This window comes from Hetaerina americana, unplaced genomic scaffold (genome assembly GCF_022747635.1).
Source record: "Hetaerina americana unplaced genomic scaffold, ioHetAmer1.1.p SCAF_135, whole genome shotgun sequence".
NCBI lineage: Eukaryota > Metazoa > Arthropoda > Insecta > Odonata > Calopterygidae > Hetaerina > Hetaerina americana.
Window position 1 is genome coordinate 491,060 of NW_027286459.1, and position 18,629 is coordinate 509,688.

General features: G+C 39.4%; 1 protein-coding gene across 2 annotated transcripts in view; it reads right to left on the reverse strand.

The window, feature by feature from the left end:
- LOC139686230 (uncharacterized) overlaps nucleotides 1–18,629 on the reverse strand; it is a 64,180-nt gene that overhangs the window by 44,819 nt on the left and 732 nt on the right. For both annotated transcript variants that reach the window (XM_071583389.1, XM_071583388.1), the window contains exons 2-4: nucleotides 17,440–17,516; nucleotides 8,347–8,551; nucleotides 2,659–2,874 (exon numbers count right to left, since the gene is read on the reverse strand). In XM_071583389.1, coding sequence (XP_071439490.1) covers nucleotides 2,659–2,874; nucleotides 8,347–8,457 — 327 coding nt within the window. In that variant the 5' untranslated portion in view covers nucleotides 8,458–8,551; nucleotides 17,440–17,516. The remainder of the gene's footprint in view (nucleotides 1–2,658; nucleotides 2,875–8,346; nucleotides 8,552–17,439; nucleotides 17,517–18,629) is intronic.

The window sequence follows — 18,629 nt, forward strand, 5'->3', positions numbered from 1 at the left end:
GACCCACGGACGGGGAGGAGGGATTGCACGAGGCGCGGTGGTTATTAATCCTAATGTTCAGTGGTGTGGAACATTGGCCTATGTAAAAGGCCGGGCAGAGTTTACAGGCAAGAAGATAAACAACATTCTTGGATGTGCAGGAGGAGTGGGGAAAGGGCGGGAGAGAGTTAAATGGTGAGATGGAGTGGGGTGGAGTGGTGAAAATAGGGCAGGTTTTGCATCTTGCTCGATGACATGGAGTGGGTATGGCTCTGGGGGTGTGAGGGGATTTTGAGAGTGGCCTGGTGGATTTGAGGATATCTGCTAGGTTGGCGGGCTGTTTGAAGGTGGCAGAGAGGCATTTGGGAAGAAGGTTGGAGGAAGTGTTGTGCGTTATTTTTGAGGATGAAGAACAGGTCTTTGAGGATGTATTTGAGGGACTGAATGCCTGGGAAGTAGGTAGTACAGATTGAGAGAGGCTGGGAGTCTGTGGTTGAGGCAGGCTTGGGGGTGGAGGAAAGTTTGAGTATTTTTTTATGGAGGAGAGAATCAGGGTATCCACGTTGGAGGAGGGAGTGGTGAAGGTTGTTAAGGTATTTGTTAAGGGATTCGGGATGGTTGCAAATACGGTGACCGCGGATAGAGAGGGAGTAAGGGAGGGAGCGCTTGGTATGGGAGGGGTGGCAACTGATGCATTGAAGATACTGCTGCTTATTAGTAGGTTTAGTGTGGACAGAGGTCAGGAATTTGTTATTGCTGAGGGAAATATTGACATTGGGGAAGGTAATCTGAGAGGATGAAATGGTCGAGGTGAAAGACAGAGATGAGGAATCGTTGAGTTGGGAGATGAAGGAATTGAGGGAATCTATACTATGCGGCCAGGGTAGAAAGGTGTCAACAATGTATCGGAGCCACATACCACCACCACGGAAATACCAACAGATATCAGCATTTGAACAACCAGTTTCCTATGCAGTAATAGTTAATCCTTTATGAGTAATCATGTAATGTGCCACTACTCTGCTTTTTCATTTTCATCTCTTGCCAATTAGACAAATGGGTTTAAGTTTGGTAAGGGGATGCCTTAGTTGACTATCCATGTCGAGGTCGGCCCATAACGTCCGTCTGCCACCCCAGAAGTCATTGCAAAAGTGCATAAAATGGTCATGGACAATCACCGACTGTGATTCCGAGGAGAGGGCAGCTGACGCTGAAGGGGTGTCATCTGGACAGCCACATCCCATTTATAACAGTTTTATTTGAATATGCAAAGATTATCACATTAGATGGATGCAGTTAGTCTCCACTGGGAGGGATTACAAACACACAAGAATGGAAATTTCAATGAAAAAATGTTTGACCCATTTTAAAAGGGCAACCAACGACAAATTTTGCTCCGGTTTGTGACCACAAGGGACAGTGTTAGGAAGAGGTGTAAGGCAGGGTTGCCCATTATCACCATTGCTGTTCAACCTTTACGCGGAGAAAATGATTTAAAAGGCATGGGAAGAACTGGAGGTAGGAATGAAAGTGGGCGGGGAATTCATTTAAAATCAGTTAGGTTAGATAGAATGACCAAGCTTTAGTTTGTCAGTCAGCCAATAGATGGTTGCAAGCATTTCATAGTGATATAGAAATTCAGTGCAACAGGTATGGTATGAGAATAAACATTAATAAAAGAAAGATTATGCTATATTCTAGAAAGAAAAAGGCTATGCTTCACATTACAATAGGAGGGGAAAACTAGAGCCAGGAGAACAGTTTACGTATCTCGGAAGTGTTTTGGACCAACACAGACAAAGTAGTAGAGATGTACGGAGAAGAATTGCGCTAGGCAAAGAGGCTTTCACGAAGAGGAGGGAGTTTATGAAAGGGACGTTGAGTAAGGATATTAAGAAAAGACTTGCAAAAACTTTAATTTGGAGCGTAGCTATTTGTGGCTATGGAAACGTGGTCATTGAAGCAGGAGGATAGACATAGACTGGAGGCTTTTGAAATGTGGGTGTGGAGAAGAATGGAGAAGGTGAAATGGACAGGGAAGAAAACAAACGAGGAAGTACTTGGTATGGTGGGCGAAGAGAGGGGTTTGTTGGGAGATATTACTATGGAGGCAGGAAAAGTGGATGAAGGGGGTGTTGACCGGCAATAGTGGGATTTTAAAGACTGTGATAAAGGGGAGAATGTTAGGCAGAAGTGGAAAGGGAAGGAATAGGATAGGGATGTTGGACAGGATGAAGGGAGGAAGGAAGTACTCAGAGATGAAGAGGGACCTGATGTAGGGTAGGATACTGGATTGTGTGTTTTGTTAGGAGTCACAACATATTTATTTAGTAGCTGTGTCCATCCAAAAACCTACCTTAACCGAGAGATTACCTAAAAAAAATATACCAACATAATGAAAAAAGATTTTGACAATTAGACTCTCCAAACATGCAAAATTTAAAAATTTCTGTTATTTTACCAACACACCTCGTATAAGCCAATTCCTAAGGTATCCTTCTGTCTAAGTCACCCTTTTACTCCCGAATCAAGGTCAATCCTTATTATTATCAAGGATATCTGTGCAGAGAATGCATTGGAGAGAGATTTTCTATCATGGCCCCACTTTAAGCATTGGTTGTGTACGAAAGAACAGTGAATTCTATTCAGAAATGGATGAGAAACATGATTGACACCAACCTGAGCGTGAATCAAGGCTCCGCTGGGCGATTTCGACATTTCGTTGACGTCCAGACGCCAGCGAAACATCTCGGCAGTCTTGGGCATCATGGGCATGTCCAGCATCATACCCATCTCCGACCCCTCGCCTTCGTAGCCCACCAATTCTTCCTTCTCCGAGAGCGGATCCCGGGCCGCGGACTTGTGCGTGCCATCGTAGTAGTCCGATAGTTCACTCTGCAACAAAACCGCAAAAACAAACCGATAGAGAAAGAGAGATTCGTTACTCATTCCACAACCCAACAGCAACCAGAACACCATTACCTTCATCTCACATAAACACTTTTTATACATTAACCCTCTTAATGCGGCGGGCCGATATATATCGGCGGGAATACGAATTTGGAACAATTTGGTTACAATTCAAAAGTCACTGTTCTTCTACTTTGTTCCGAAATCACCATATCGTTGTTACTGTGGCTAAGTCACATGTAACTCCTTCGTAGTCACTGCTCCGAAGGACCGGCAAACTGTTACCGAGTAATTGTGACTCTGGTTACAGTTCCTCCGTTTTGTATCATTGTCACGGTGTCACAATTAAGTGTGGGGAGTGAAATTAACCCTCTTAGTGCGGCGGGCCGATATATATCGGCTTTCGTATCCATGGCGAAAAGTGCGGCGGGCCGATATATCGGCTCTTGCGTAGGCTATTGTTTAAATCGTTGTAACTTATGGTTTTTTCTTTAATAATTTATGGTTTTTGTGCTATCGATCGGTTGAATTCCATAGAATTACGTAACTAATTTTTTAATTTTTTATTAGCAATTTTAAATGCTTTTCAAAAAGTATAATTTGTACTATAATTTTTCGTTCAGTTTTGTACATGTCGGGAAGAGCTCAGCCTAATTTTTTGCTCGTTTTTTTTTTCTGAGTGGTCTTTCCACTATGAGAAGCCACTGAAAGGCTACTAATTAATCTGTGATCATTTGTAATCTCTTGAATGTGTTATGGTGTTGATATATATAGCTGCTTATTCAGACTTTGTTGAGACGATGGAAATGAGAGCACTGCTTTGTAATCATTTTGGTTTCTCTTGCCGTCCATCCTTTCTAATCATTTGCGCCCTGTGTTTTGGATTACATTGTCAGCAGTTCTCTGTTAGTTAGAACTTGGTTTTTTTCCACCTTTAGATTGTAAGCACATTGCCGAAGTCTCAAGGAAAGGGGAAAAGTCCCAATTTGACTCAGTGAGATCAGCCTTTTCAACAAAATCGAACTATGCAGAGGCTGACAAAAAAATTTGCAATTCACTGGTTTGTCTTTATTTATTTATATAATATTTTCTACATGTCTTTTTGATTCTTTCTTATATTTTAAATATGGTAGTTTTATTGAAAAATATTTTTTTTAAATATTAGTATTGTGTCTAAAAATCGAAATATTACTGCTAAAAAAATATTCTTCAAATTTTATAATACTGTAGTAATGACATTTATTTTTCAGATGATGTAAATGTATTACATCATTATTAATTACAATATTATATTTTAAAATAAAAAAACCGCATATGGATATCTAAACAAATAACTTCATAATGTTTTTTTTCTTAAGGTGATACATTTTCTTAAATTACCCTTCGCACTTCTCACTAAGTACCCCTGGAATCCCCGCCGCACTAAGAGGGTTAAACTGTCAATATTGCCCGCTAGTTATAATGGATGACAAAAGACGAGGCTATGAATGATTGAAAAACAAAGTGTTGAACCAAACAAACATGCGGGATATATATGGTTGTCACATGAACAGATAGTAGCAGTAGTAGTTTTGAGCGTTTTAGGGTGTGTCGACAGCTAAGGTCATTTTGCACCGCTCATGACAATTAAAACTAAAATTCCTTTTTAATTAGGAATAAATAAATACGATTAAATATATAAATGAATAAATAATTGTTAAAATCAAAAGGCATAAAAATTATGAGATCCAAAACTATAGCTGCCTGGTTAAACCAGTTGCCCTTAAAAAAGTTAAGACTCGCTTTATAAACCCTGAGTCATTCCCTAAAATATAACTTAAGTCTCCCCTTATATTAAACATGTCTCTGGTCCTTCGGTATGTTCTACATTCCGTCAGGATATGTTTTATTGTCAGGGGTTGGAGGCACTCATTGCAGCGGGGCTGTTCTTTTACCTCCGCAAAGAGGTACGAATGAGTGAGGGCAGAGTGCCCTATTCTCAGGCGAGTAATCATGACCTCTTCCCTCCGAGATTTTGGAATGGAAGAGGACCATGGTGAAACGACCGGTTTTATTGCCCTGAGTTTATTGTTTTGCAGAGACTGCCAAGCCTCCTTCCACTGATGCAGGACCGAGTTCCGCAAGGCAGCCTTTACGTCCTCCATTGGAACCAAGGTGGAGTCGGTCGAAGGGCATCCTTCGCTGCCTGGTCAGCTTTTTCGTTACCTCTTATGCCGACGTGACCAGGAGTCCATATAAAGGAGACCCTGTTCCCCTTTCTCTGAAGGGACAACAGGGTATAATGGATCTCCTGGACTATCGGGTGCACGGGTGCAAAGACCGATGTAGATTTTAGGAGAAATATCCTTCCCCAGGACAATAACGGAATCAACGCTTCAATGTTTTTGTCCCCTTCCAGAGTGTAAGTAGTCGGCCCAACAAATACGCTCACTCGCGCTATCTGGCGGCCATGTAGCAAACTATAGCCCCCCGTCCCCTAGCACAGCGCTTGTTGTCTCCCAGACCCAATGAGGAGCCGTCTTTGTGCTTGGCGGATGATCATCGAGCTGTGCGTATGGTTGTGCCAGTTATATTAGTTAGTTTCTGTTGTCGTGGTTTTTACTGTCTGTCGAAAGTGGAAATTGACAAAATCACAGAGCAACAAATCGACATATCAAGTATTTGAGTGAAGTGAAGTAAGAGTTATCATGAGAAATTACTGAATTGTACCGACAGCTGTTTATAGGGTGGTGTTGCTCTGAAGAAGAAAACATCCGTTTCCCAAGTGGATTAAGCATTCAAAAGATGGTCGACAAGACACCGCAGATGATGCAAGGCCAGGGCGACCTTCAAACCACCGGTGATGACATTGACAACACCGGTAGTGCATTGCAATCAGGAATCCGTGCCACGAAACGCACTGTTCCTATCCTTTATGACCTTGTATGATTGCTGTACTACTATCCTTTCATCTTGTGTGTGTGTTGTCTATTTCTCCTTTGGTGGGTGAAACAGCTCCCTAACGTCATCTCTTGGCCAAAAGAATCGGGGCACTTGGTTAACATATAAGACCAGCAGATCTCAGTGTAAATTACAGGGTTCGTCCGGAAAATAATTGTACTGATTTTTTCCCGCCGCTCCAGGCGCGCCCAGCACCACTCTGATGGGCTGCGATTGGAGGGGGGTATGTTGGCAAGTGACGCTGAAAAAGGCAGTCGGCTCTGAGCTGTGGTGTAGTGAGGAGCTCTGTTAACGCGAACCTCCACGCTCGACCCACGTCACGAAATGCGATGCCGAAGTTTTTGGAGCAGCGTTATTCCATCAAATTTGCGGTAAAGCTTGGGAAATCGTCTACCGAAACTGTCGGTATGATTAACCAGGCTTACGGGGAGTCAGCCATGTCCAGAAACATGATCTTTCGGTGGCACAAGATGTTCGTGGAGGGCAGAGAAGAGGTCGACGACGAACCACGGCCTGGACGCCCATCAATGACACTCACCGATGAAAATGTGCGAAAAGTTTGCGATGTACTGAACTCTGATCGTCGTCTTAGTGTTCGGATGATAGCAGAGCAGTGTAATGTGCCAAAAACAATAGTGCACGAGATTATTAGGGAGCAATTACAGATGCGAAAAATTTGTGCAAAGTTGGTGCCGAAAGTGCTTAGTGATGATCAAAGACTCAATCGTTTGGAAATCGCGACACAACTTACGGATCACTGCAAAAATGATCCACATTTTTTAGAGAACGTTGTTTCGGGTGACGAGACGTGGATCTTTGAGTACGACCCGGAGTCGAAGAGACAAAGTGCGGAGTGGCGCACCCCCTCATCACCCCGTCAAAAGAAAGCTCGCATGAGCAAATCTCGGATCAAGGCGATGCTCATTGTCTTTTTTTACAAAAGGGGAGTCGTCCACTACGAATTTGTACTTGAACGACAAACTGTAAATGCTGCATTTTACGTCCAAGTGCTCGACAGGCTTCGAAAACGAGTCGCCCACGTCCGGCCAGCGATCAAAAACATCTGGCGGCTGCATCACGACAATGCGCCGTCTCACACCGCGCTTGTCGTGTCGGACTTCTTGGCCAAGCACGGCGTGGCAACGCTGCCGCACCCGCCCTACAGCCCGGACTTGGCACCACCGGACTTCTTTCTGTTCCCGAAGATAAAGAGGAGTTGGAAAGGAACGCGATACGGGACTTTGGACGCCGTCAAAGAGGCCGTGACGACGTGTCTTCGAGAGGTTCCCGATGATGCCTTCGCGGGAGCGTTCCAGGAATGGGAACGCCGCTGGAACAAGTGTATCGACTCACAAGGGTCCTATTTTGAGGAATATTAGCTTAAGATATGTAAAAGTGTAATAAATTTTTTTTCCTGAGCTCAGTACACTTATTTTCCGGACGAACCCTGTATGTTTCCTCAAAATAGCTCAAGTGGTTAAGAGAGCATCGTCCCAGTGGCAATTCTAAAAGATCCGGTGTGTTTGAGTCCCGGTCTAGGAAATATTTTTACTCTTGTTATCTGCTCATGATTCCACCTTCCGCACCTCTACTGCGTTGTTCGTCCTTTATATATGTTCCTATCCCTTTTCCTTATACCTACGAGGGTCATCCGGAAAGTAGTACCCGTTCGTGCCGCATGAAGTGCTGACGACGCGAGTAGCCGCTGGACGAGGTCAGATAGCTTCAGTGGCTTGTCTGCCTTCTCTGAGCCAAGTTGCGTGACGCTAGCATTGCCTGTGTTGTTTCTGTGATTGTTTACAATGTTTAAAAAAATTGAGAACGCCGCCAGTTGTGAAGTGAGGGCAGTGATTACATTCCTCAATGCAAGAAACGTTCGCCCATGTGATATTCATCGCCAATTAAAGGAGGTGTATGGAGACAATGTAATGGACGAGTCGTCTGTTCGGCGGTGGTGTCGCAACTTCAACATGGGGAGGGGGAACACACACGACGATGAGCGTTCGGGGAGACCGTCTGTCATTACAGACCAACTGGTGAGCTCAGTTGACGAATTCGTGAGGAACGATCGGCGCGTCACAATTGATGACATCTGTGAGCATTTTCCCAATGTTTCTCGAACAATTGTTCATGAAATTGTTAAACACCATCTGCATTATGCAAAAATTTGTGCAAGATGGGTCCCTCGCGTATCTCAATGAGCTGGCGGCGAAGGACTATGCAGCAGGAATACAGAAACTTGTCACACGTTATGACAAATGCCTTAATTTGCTTGGAGATTATGTTGAGAAGTAGTTTAAAGTATCCTCTTTCAAATAAAATTTTTTATGTTTGTTAATATTTACTTTTGTGTCTTTATTTCACGAACGGGTACTACTTTCCGGATGACCCTCGTGTATATATATATACACATGGGAATGAACATTTGTTCGCCGTTTGGTGGGATTACGTGTTTGAATAGAGTCTTTCCAAAAAGGACATTTGGCCAAGGTGGATGAGAGGAGGGTGGACACTCACCAGGTCTGACGTGTTCAACGGGTAGAGAATGGGGGTCGTTTCCTCAAGGGCCAGGTTGTTGGAGTTGTCCAGCCAGATGTCGTCCGTCCCATAGAACAGAACGTCCTCCATCTTGACCAATCAGAGCGTCTCCAGTCAACTCACGCCCTCCGTTGAGAGCAATCCCTCCAGAATACGTCGGCCACCGTCCCAACACTCGTGCCACCTGCCAAAGAAAACATCATGAGAGAGAGTGAGAAAGGTTCGATTCACACCAACGGGGCATTCTGGCCCTTAAGGTGACCATCACAAAATCACTGTCCCCCAATTCCAATCGCAATATTACAACTTCTACTGCATGGGGTGTGCACCATCTCCTGGGTGAAGGATTAACTGTGGGGAATACATGTGGCCCTGCTAACAATATACAGGATCGGTCCCAAAAAAATATAGGCTGAATAAATCGGGGGAACAATTTATAATCAGATAAAAGTACAAATCAATAAAAATCTTCAAGACAGCACTCTTTTGCAACAGGGGGATGTTATAAGATATATTTATGTGTGTGTATATACATACATACATATATATATATATATATATATATATACATATATATATATATATATATATATATATATATATATATATAGATATATATATATATATATATATATATATATACATATATATATACATATATATATATATATGTATATGTATATATATATATACATATATATGTATATATGTATATGTATATATATATACATATATATGTATACATATATGTATATACTACCTTGTTCAAAAATTTCCCGGAATTTATTCAGAAAATTAAAAATACAAGTTTATTCATCTAAATCTATATTGTCCCCTTCAAAGTAATCCCCATCGACTGCAACACACTTATGCCAGCGCTTGATCCAATCCTCGAAACATTTTTTATATTCGGTTTTCGGTATGTCCATCAGTGCTTCCTGCGATTTTTCCATTACTTCCTCTCGGCTGCTAAAACGCGTTCCCCGTAATGGTTTTTTAACTCGATTGAACAGAAAGAAGTCACAGGGAGCCAAATCAGGTGAATTCGGTGGCTGTTGGATGGTATTTGTTGCATTTTTCGTCAAAAAATTACGAATAATGATAGCACTGTGCGACGGTGCGTTATCATGGTACAAAATCCACGAGTTTTCTGCCCACATTTCTGGTCTCTTTCCGCGAATTGCTTCACGCAAACGTCTCATAACGCCCAAATAATACTCTTTGTTTACTGTCTGGCCTTCTGGCAAAAATTCATGATGCACTACACCGTTCTAATCCATGAAAACCGTCAGCATTGCCTTCTTTTTTGACTGAAAACGACGTGGTTTTTTTGGTCTCGGCTCATTTGGTGAACGCCATTCACTTGCCTGATGTCTGGATTGCGTGTCGTACTCATAAACCCACGTCTCGTCTCCAGTAATGATCCTTTTGATGAATGTGGGATCGGATTTAGCCTCGCAAATCATGTCTTTTGCGACGTCAACACGGTCTCTTTTTTGCATGAAATTGAGGTCTTTTGGCACCAACTTTGCTGCTACACGACGGAAACCCAAATCATTAACCACAATGTCTTGGGTGGATCCATAGGCAATGTTCAAGTCCTCCGCTATTTCTCTGATGGTTAATTTGCGGTTATTGACCAACATTTCTTTTACTTTATCAATTTTTTCACCGACTTTCGATGTCGATGGTCTGCCACTGCGTTCATCATCTTCGATTGACTCACGACCACTTCTGAACCGCTCGTGCCACTGGTAAACGACCGTTTTTTTTAGAGAATCGTTGCCGAAACACTTTTCCAACATTTCCAACGTCCGTGCGCCACTAAATCCGTTTTTTACGCAAAATTTAATACAAGTTCGTTGTTGCAAATTTAAATCCATTTCTGCAATTGTAAAAAATCGCCAACACACACAGAGATAGATGTACTCTTGGCTACGTAACTTTTGCAAATGTCAAGTTATGACACTAAGATTTAAAGGGAATATCAACAACAGATGTACCAATTTAACAAAAAAAACAGAACTCAAATCGGAACGATGGGAGCGCCACACGGTGGTTATTCCGGGAACTTTTTGATCAAGGTAGTATATATATATATATATATATACACATGTATATATATATATATATATATATACACACATGTATATATATATATATATATATATATATATATATATATATATATTTACACACATGTATATATATATATATATATATATATATATACACATATATACATATATGGGTTGTGGTAGTCCAGTGGGTAGAGCGTTGGACTGCTGACGAAAGGGTCCTGGGTTCGATTCCCGGGCAAGGCACTCTGGGCACCTGCAGCTCCACCCAAGCTCAAGTGATTTTTCGGGTACCAGATCTTCCTGGGAAACCATAACCAGCACAGGGAAAGGAGCCGGCCCCCCTACCCTGATGTAAGAATTCCACACGCCGTATAGGGCTTAGTACTGGGTGACCTCTACCATCACCTACCAAACCGGCCTTCGGGTTGATTACTGTGTTTATGGTTACATATATATTTATTTTCATATATATATATATACTAGCTGAATACCCGGCTTTGCACGGGTTAGGGAGAAACAATAATATAAATATACTACATAAATAAAAACAACAAATTACAGGTATAAAGTACAATAATACACTACTTCATACAAATTTAAGAATCTTTTTTATTTAACACCTGTTTATAAACTACATTTTTTGTTTCATATCCAGGAGAAAGAATATATAAATTTTTAGGCGAACCTACTCTGGAGCAAGCAACATAAAGTTGCCCGTGGCTAAAACATGGCGATCTTAGATCAACACCGCAAAACTTTAAAGACTGTCCCTGTGATTTATTAATGGTAATTGAAAAAGCTACCCGGACTGGAAACTGTAATCTTTTAAAGTTGAAGGGAAGATCAGTTGGGATTAGAGGTATCCGTGGAATAAAAATTATTTCACCTTTTCCAGTTAAAATGACTGCCTGGATTATATTTTTCATTAATTTTGTCACACACAATCGTGTCCCATTGCAGAGTTTTGGTGGATCTAAATTTCGCAATAAAATGATTGGAGATCCTACTTTAAGTATAAGGCGATGTTGTGGCAATCCAGCTGGATCAAGTGAATTTAGGAATTCCGTTGGATAATTGACGGCTTCGTCAGCATCCACTATGGTATCAACCGATTTATATTCAATCACGTCTCCTGGCAGCATGGCTAGTATCTCCTTGTTAATTTCATTAACATCATCGTTCTTAGGAGCAAGAATGGATCTTTCTCGCAACCATTCTAAATTTTTATAATTTTGATTAACGTTAGGATAGACTGCTTGTATCATATCGCGGACAGTTTTCACCGATACACATAAATCTGATGACAATTTTATCATACCAGATGCTTCAATAACTAATCTATCTTCTCCAATCTCCAAAAGTTTATTTGCAAAATTTTGAGCATTCCCATCTCTTAAGAGGATTCGCATGTTTTGTTTAAGGCTAATTTCTTGGACATGATTCCATAGAACAGAATGTTTTAAACAGGCATAAATTTCATCGGCTGGAGTCGATTTTGGAATGACAGGCCGAGTTTGACGGAAGTCTCCACACAGGAGTACCAGAGCTCCTCCCATTAAACTGCAGTTTCCTCTAAGATCTTGAAGTGTAGCGTTGAGGGCCTCAAGAGATTTTTTATGAGCCATCGTACACTCATCCCATACTATCAATTTACATTCTATAAGAACTTGTGCCTGGCCGCTTGTTTTATTTATATGACATGTGGGATTTTCTTGTCGGGAAATATTAAGTGGCAACTTAAGGGCAGAGTGGGCTGTTCTTCCTCCTTCCATTAATGTCGCTGCAATACCTGAAGATGCAACGGCTAGAGCAATTTCTCCTTGAACCCTGATTTCAGCGAGAACTAAATTAATTAAAAATGTTTTTCCCGTGCCACCAGCAGCATCAAGAAAAATGATACCTCCTTCTTGTTTATCTACTTGATCCATTATTGTTTCGTACGCGAATTTCTGATCTTCATTAAGAAGTGGCTTTTTATCTGCGATGTATGCTTCTAAGTCTAAGACATTGTAGCTAGTTTCACGTATATAATCTGGATAAAATACACCCTGTTGATCTTGTACAGGTGCAAAAAGACCGAGTTCCACTAAAGTCTTGTTAACCATGGTGATACACTTTTCCTCCAAAATAATCAAAGTTTTATTAAAAATGTCGGAGTTAAACATAACATCCAATGTAGGATTTTCACTTCGAACTTTAGCCAGTATATCCTCACTCATTGATTCTTTATATTTTTCCCATAATGTTTTTGGGTTAGATGGATTACAGGAGGTTGTTGTGTTTCTATGACAGCAAAAAAGTAAACAAATTACATAAATACAAACAAACACTCTCCTTTATATATATAGATATATAAATACATATATATATATATATATATATATATATATATATATATATATATATATATATATATATATATATATATATATATATATATACATACATACATGCATATATATATATAAATATATAATATATATACACACACACATATATACATATGCACATATATGTACATAAAAAACCATAAACACAGTAATCAACCCGAAGGTCGGTTTGGTAGGTGATGGTAGAGTTCACCAAGTACTAAGCCCTATACGGCGTGTGGAATTCTAACATCAGGGTAGGGGGGCCGGCTCCTTTCCCTGTGCTGGTTATGGTTTCCCAGGAAGATCTGGTAACCAAAAAATCAGATAGCTTGGGTGGAGCTGCAGGTGCCCAGAGACTTGCCCGGGAATTTAACGAGAGACCTTCTGGTCAATAGTCCAATGCTTTACCCACTGGACTACCACATGTATATATATTTCTATATTTGTATAATATCTATATATATATATATATATAAATATATGTGTGGAAATGTGTATATATATATATATATATATATATATATATATATATATATATATATATATATATATATATATATATATATATATATATATATACACATTTCCACACATATATTTATATATATATATAGATATTATACAAATATAGAAATATATATATATATACTATATATGTATATATATAGTATATATATGTATAGTATATATATATATATATATATATATATATATATATATATATATATATATATATATATATATAAATGAAATGGGGAGAATGTGAATGGCAATTGAGGATGTAGGAATAGGATAGGGATGTAGGAATAGGATAGGGATGTGGAACGGGATGAAGGAAGTTAAGTATGGAGTTGAAGATGTTTCAGTAGCTACCATTAAATGGTGGACTAACCCTATAGAAAAGTACATTCCTATGCATAGATCATAATTTTTATGTAATTACATACCTTAACGTTGTTTAAACCTGGAGTTTTGAATGTTATCGATGACCCTAGTCATAGATGCACCTTAAACTTTAAAGATTACCAGTGCATACATTGAGTCAATAGGGTAAGCATTGGTTTCGGAGGCTTTTAATCAATGTTTCTTTCGTAAATGAAGGAGAAAATAGATTTGATTGGAGGGAATAGCAAGCGATGAGCTTCCAGGACGTGCAGTTACTGTAATTTCCTGTCCCAATAGATGAAATTTTGATTTTCAGGACAGAATATACGGAAAAGTACTAGGGTCATATAGGAAAAGATCAAATTATAATGTTGTTAACACTTATAACATGTTTACGAATAAATGTGAATTGTTTCTTTATAAATTTAGCATTTACCTGAATGTTCTTGAGTTTATTCATCGTGGAAAACCTTGAAATTCATCATCACTCTGCCATGTATTCGTGATGTGTGCATTGAATCACCTATTCCTCTCTCCCTAATTCATCGAAAGAGGTTGAAAAGGCTTGACTTATGTCCAAGAATACACAGCGTCCATCCCATCAAGAAGTGGAATTAATCAAGGGGGGGGGGAAACAATCACAGATCAAAGTTCAAATCATTAAAACCCTTCAAGGCAGCACCCTTGGACATCAACACGCCAACGTCAGTCCATTCGCCACGCTTCTGGGAAGGCGTTGATGGGAATCTCATTCAGGCACTTCTTCACGGTCTCTTTCGTGTAATCCAATGGTCCAAAACGGTACGCAATGGGGTTATACTTGGCTTCAACTCAAATACCTACGTCTCGTCACCAGTGACCACCTATTCCAAAAAATTCAGGTCATGTTCACCGTGCTCCAAGGCTAGACTATTAAAAAGGCAGTCTTTTGACGGCACCTAGCTGGCATGCACCTTTCTCTTGGGGGATTGATATGGTGCGGTGGTTATCGTACTGGCTTCCTACCGAGAGGGTCCGGGTTCAAATCCCAGCGATGTTGAATACTTTTCAGTGGTATCCCTACTTGAGGTGCTTTGTGGAGGGCACTTTGAGTGAGTATGCCGTCCATCGGATGAGATGTTAAACTGCAACAGAGTAGGCTAATGAGATGTTAAACTGTTATCAGAGTGGGCCAATGCCGACGCTTGGTTTCTCTCCACACTTCATCCTTGCCTCTCCTTCCCTAACGGCACAAATGACCTCAGCTCTCAATCGCCTACCCTAGATACTACTACTACCTTTCTCTCATTGGCTAAATTTTCTGAAAGAATGCAATGCACTGTAATGTACCATGGAATACTGCAGCACTCTCCTTCTGCTACCACATCCTGACAGTTGCATACAACCTCTTCTTATTGCGTGAAAGCTTCTCCGCCAACAAACGCAATTGGTCTCCTCCTTACATCCGGACTGCTTCGACCATTTTGGTCCAGTTACACTTACCGAGATACGTATCAACTGTTCCACATGCCCTAGTTTAAGATAAAATCCTTATTTTTAACTCTTTGCCTCTCTCCTTCTGGAAAATAACCGCATACCCTGTGCTTTATTAACATTTATTCTCATCCCACATATCTATTGTACTGAAATTCCAATTACCTCAGCAATGTTTATTCCAACTCCCATCAGTGACTCACTGATAAACTAAATCTTGGTCATTCGATCAAACCTAATTGATTTTTTGAATGAATTCCCCGCCAACTTTCATTCCTATCTCCCAACAAGTTCTTGTCCCCATTATGTCGTTTCCCTTCAAACATTTATACGTTACATGACGCACGCCCCTAGTCTTCCATTATTTTTGGGCAGTTTAACCTTTGACCTCCTCCGTATATTTATATTTTCACTGCCGTTGTACACGCAATAATGAAATTAAAGACTTTCCCTACTAATGCTGACGTTCAAACAATCACAGTGCCCGCAATATAGACAATCCACACCGCAATTTTGTGCCAACATGAACCTATCAAGAGCCCAAGAACATTGGGACTTATTTTGTACCATAAACTCCCTTCTTTTCTTAAATCATACACGTATTTAGTGACCTTTAAGTGTAAATTAAGATATTTCCCATTTGAAAGAATGTTTAATAGAGTGGATGATAATCTGTCTCATAATCAATGAATATGTCTGAATTACAGCTAGAATGTATCCTCATGTTTCTATCCTTTCACATACATATATGTACATTCTGCTTTGAAAAAAACCCAAACCACATATGGTTTCCTGGTGAATAAATGATGATGATGGTATTAAATGGCACAGATGATATTTGACACCCCATGCCATACACCTCTTCCTAATACTGCCAATCTGGACTCTCTCCGTCACCCACTCGCACCTGATAGCAGTCTCATAGACATTAATAGGTTATAAGGATTAGTCTCCTTTCCCTATCCCAATCTATTCCTATTTAATGCAATAGACTCATTAGGTTTTCCCTATTCACGCCATCAAATGCCTTTTCAAAATCTACATTACAGACATATACGTCCTTATTATATTATCTTATGTTCCTCTCTCTTATGTAGTGACCTTATTACTGCAATGGCATCACATATGTGCACCCAAACTGATCATCCCATTAGCTATTAATTATTTACATCCCTGCCGTCCTTCATCCTTTTGTTATTCGATGATCCTGAGAACCACTAACTTTGTCTTTGACTTGAAAACCATATAAAAACCTCCACAACTTGCGTGGAAGCATCTTTGTCTAATAATGCGATTATTCTACTCATTCAGTCCCTACTGCTTTGACCATTTGGTCCTTCAACACTTCCCAGAAACGTAAAATAGATACTCAAACAAGATTTAGAGTTTAAGCTAATTAATAAAATAAAAAACGAAAAACCTAGTTGGGATTATATTTAAATTTAAATAATTTTATCAATGTAATATAAACAAGAAAGCATACAATAACTCGTAGACTAGTTTCGAATTAAACACCACAAGGTCAACATTTGAACAATGAATAATCCTGAGAAGGAAAAACCTCAGTTCAAAATACTTTTAGATCAACGTTCACATTTGGAAAAAATATTCCGATAAATACACGTAGGCACATGACTACTGCTATGACAGAAATACGTATTTTACAAAATGAACCACAATTAATGAATATTTAACTTGAAATGACAGATTTAATGACGGTGTAGAGGCATGTAAGAGTGAAAAAATTTTGACACATGAAAAACATAAAGCAAAAGCGAATTTGTTTTGATTGTGTCGAATTTGCACAGGACGAAAACATGAATTCGTCTCCATGGAAATACAAACAAACCTCAATTGTATTTTACATACCTCAGTACGCCGCGAGTCGATGCAAGGTTTAATGATAAAATAATGAAACATTGGCATTAAATGTGATCTCCAAATTAACAAAATGTAAAAGTAAAACAAGGTACGACTGACACGAATTCCACTCAATTCATACTACTTCTGAGACATGTCCTTGTATCTTCAGATATTCGTGCCGTTTAGCATTGAAGTATCTAAACACCATAACAGATATCATAATGCTTAAGATTCGGACAGAGAAAAGTGCTCAAACTATGTACATTATACCTACAAATGGGCTGATATTAGTTAAAACTTTTATTAATGTCCCAATATATCCTCGGTCTTTTTCCTTCATCAACAAAACAAGACATTTACTAAGGTGAATTTACCCTTGGAAATAAATAACACATTACCTTAATATGTCGTCAGTATGTCATGTGAATTCTTCATCGGCGTTCGTTCCGAGATCATCACAATATCGTATTTCCATCTACATAGAGAAATGGCACATATTTCACAATCAGTTTAATTAAGAACAATAACATTTATATAATCATAGAGCATCAACGAATACTGAACTATTGATCTATCAACGGAAAACCTTGGACCAAATATCTCCAGTCGTTGATTCTAATTATAACAGCAATACAAAATGTTTCAAAACATTGACAACATATAGAAAGACATTAAATTCAAATATGAAATCACTCATGACGGAGAACGACTTCATTGATGGGATGTTGATGTTACTCCGGTGTTTATCAAACCAGAAATGAATAAGAAATTGGCCCAAAATGCGACTGCATTTCAATTCCTTCGTTTGAATCTATGGAAATTACTTATTTTATATCATAGGGGCATTGCAGCTGAATGAAAGTTCTGATTAGCATGAGTAATTGTCATGGGAAGGACACAGATAAATTAGTAATAACGTCAAAACATTTCCATGATGGCTACCGAGTAACGAAAAAATACTCGAAAATAAACAACTTTGTGAAATATCCCCATAACTATTATTCCCAGAAGAAAATAAATAGCATGGACCCGTACCCACTTCCTTTGTTAGTTCCATTTCAATACATGAAATCAGAATCTTCTACAGGATATACGAAATACATTCTTGTCTCGGAGTTGGATCCAAAGATTTTATGTAAACTTTTACTTAGGTTATCTTACACTTAAAAGAACAGTATAACATCAATTAAAAAACTCATGATAATGAAGGTACGTTCACTTAAAGAACCGTTAATAATTACTGAGGGCTATTTATTCTTAAGGGGAGGGGAATTACTTTAATAAACAGAGAGAAGCAACCGCCCGACCAAGTCCTGAGAGCTATCTAACGAAATGAACTTTACGAAGCTCACGAATCCGGTAATTATATGGAATTATTTTCAACTATTTGAGATAGAAAACACTTTCATATTTACATATACGATTTAGTAAGGCAAAAAGGAGCTCAGCATATTTAACCGACAGACGTCATATAGTCAACATAAATAAAAAGTAGACATGTAATCATCATTCGACATAACTACGCTAATTTGAAATGCTTCCAAAACCGCACCGGCGTCCCTCAAGGTAAGAAAATGTTCTCATTAAT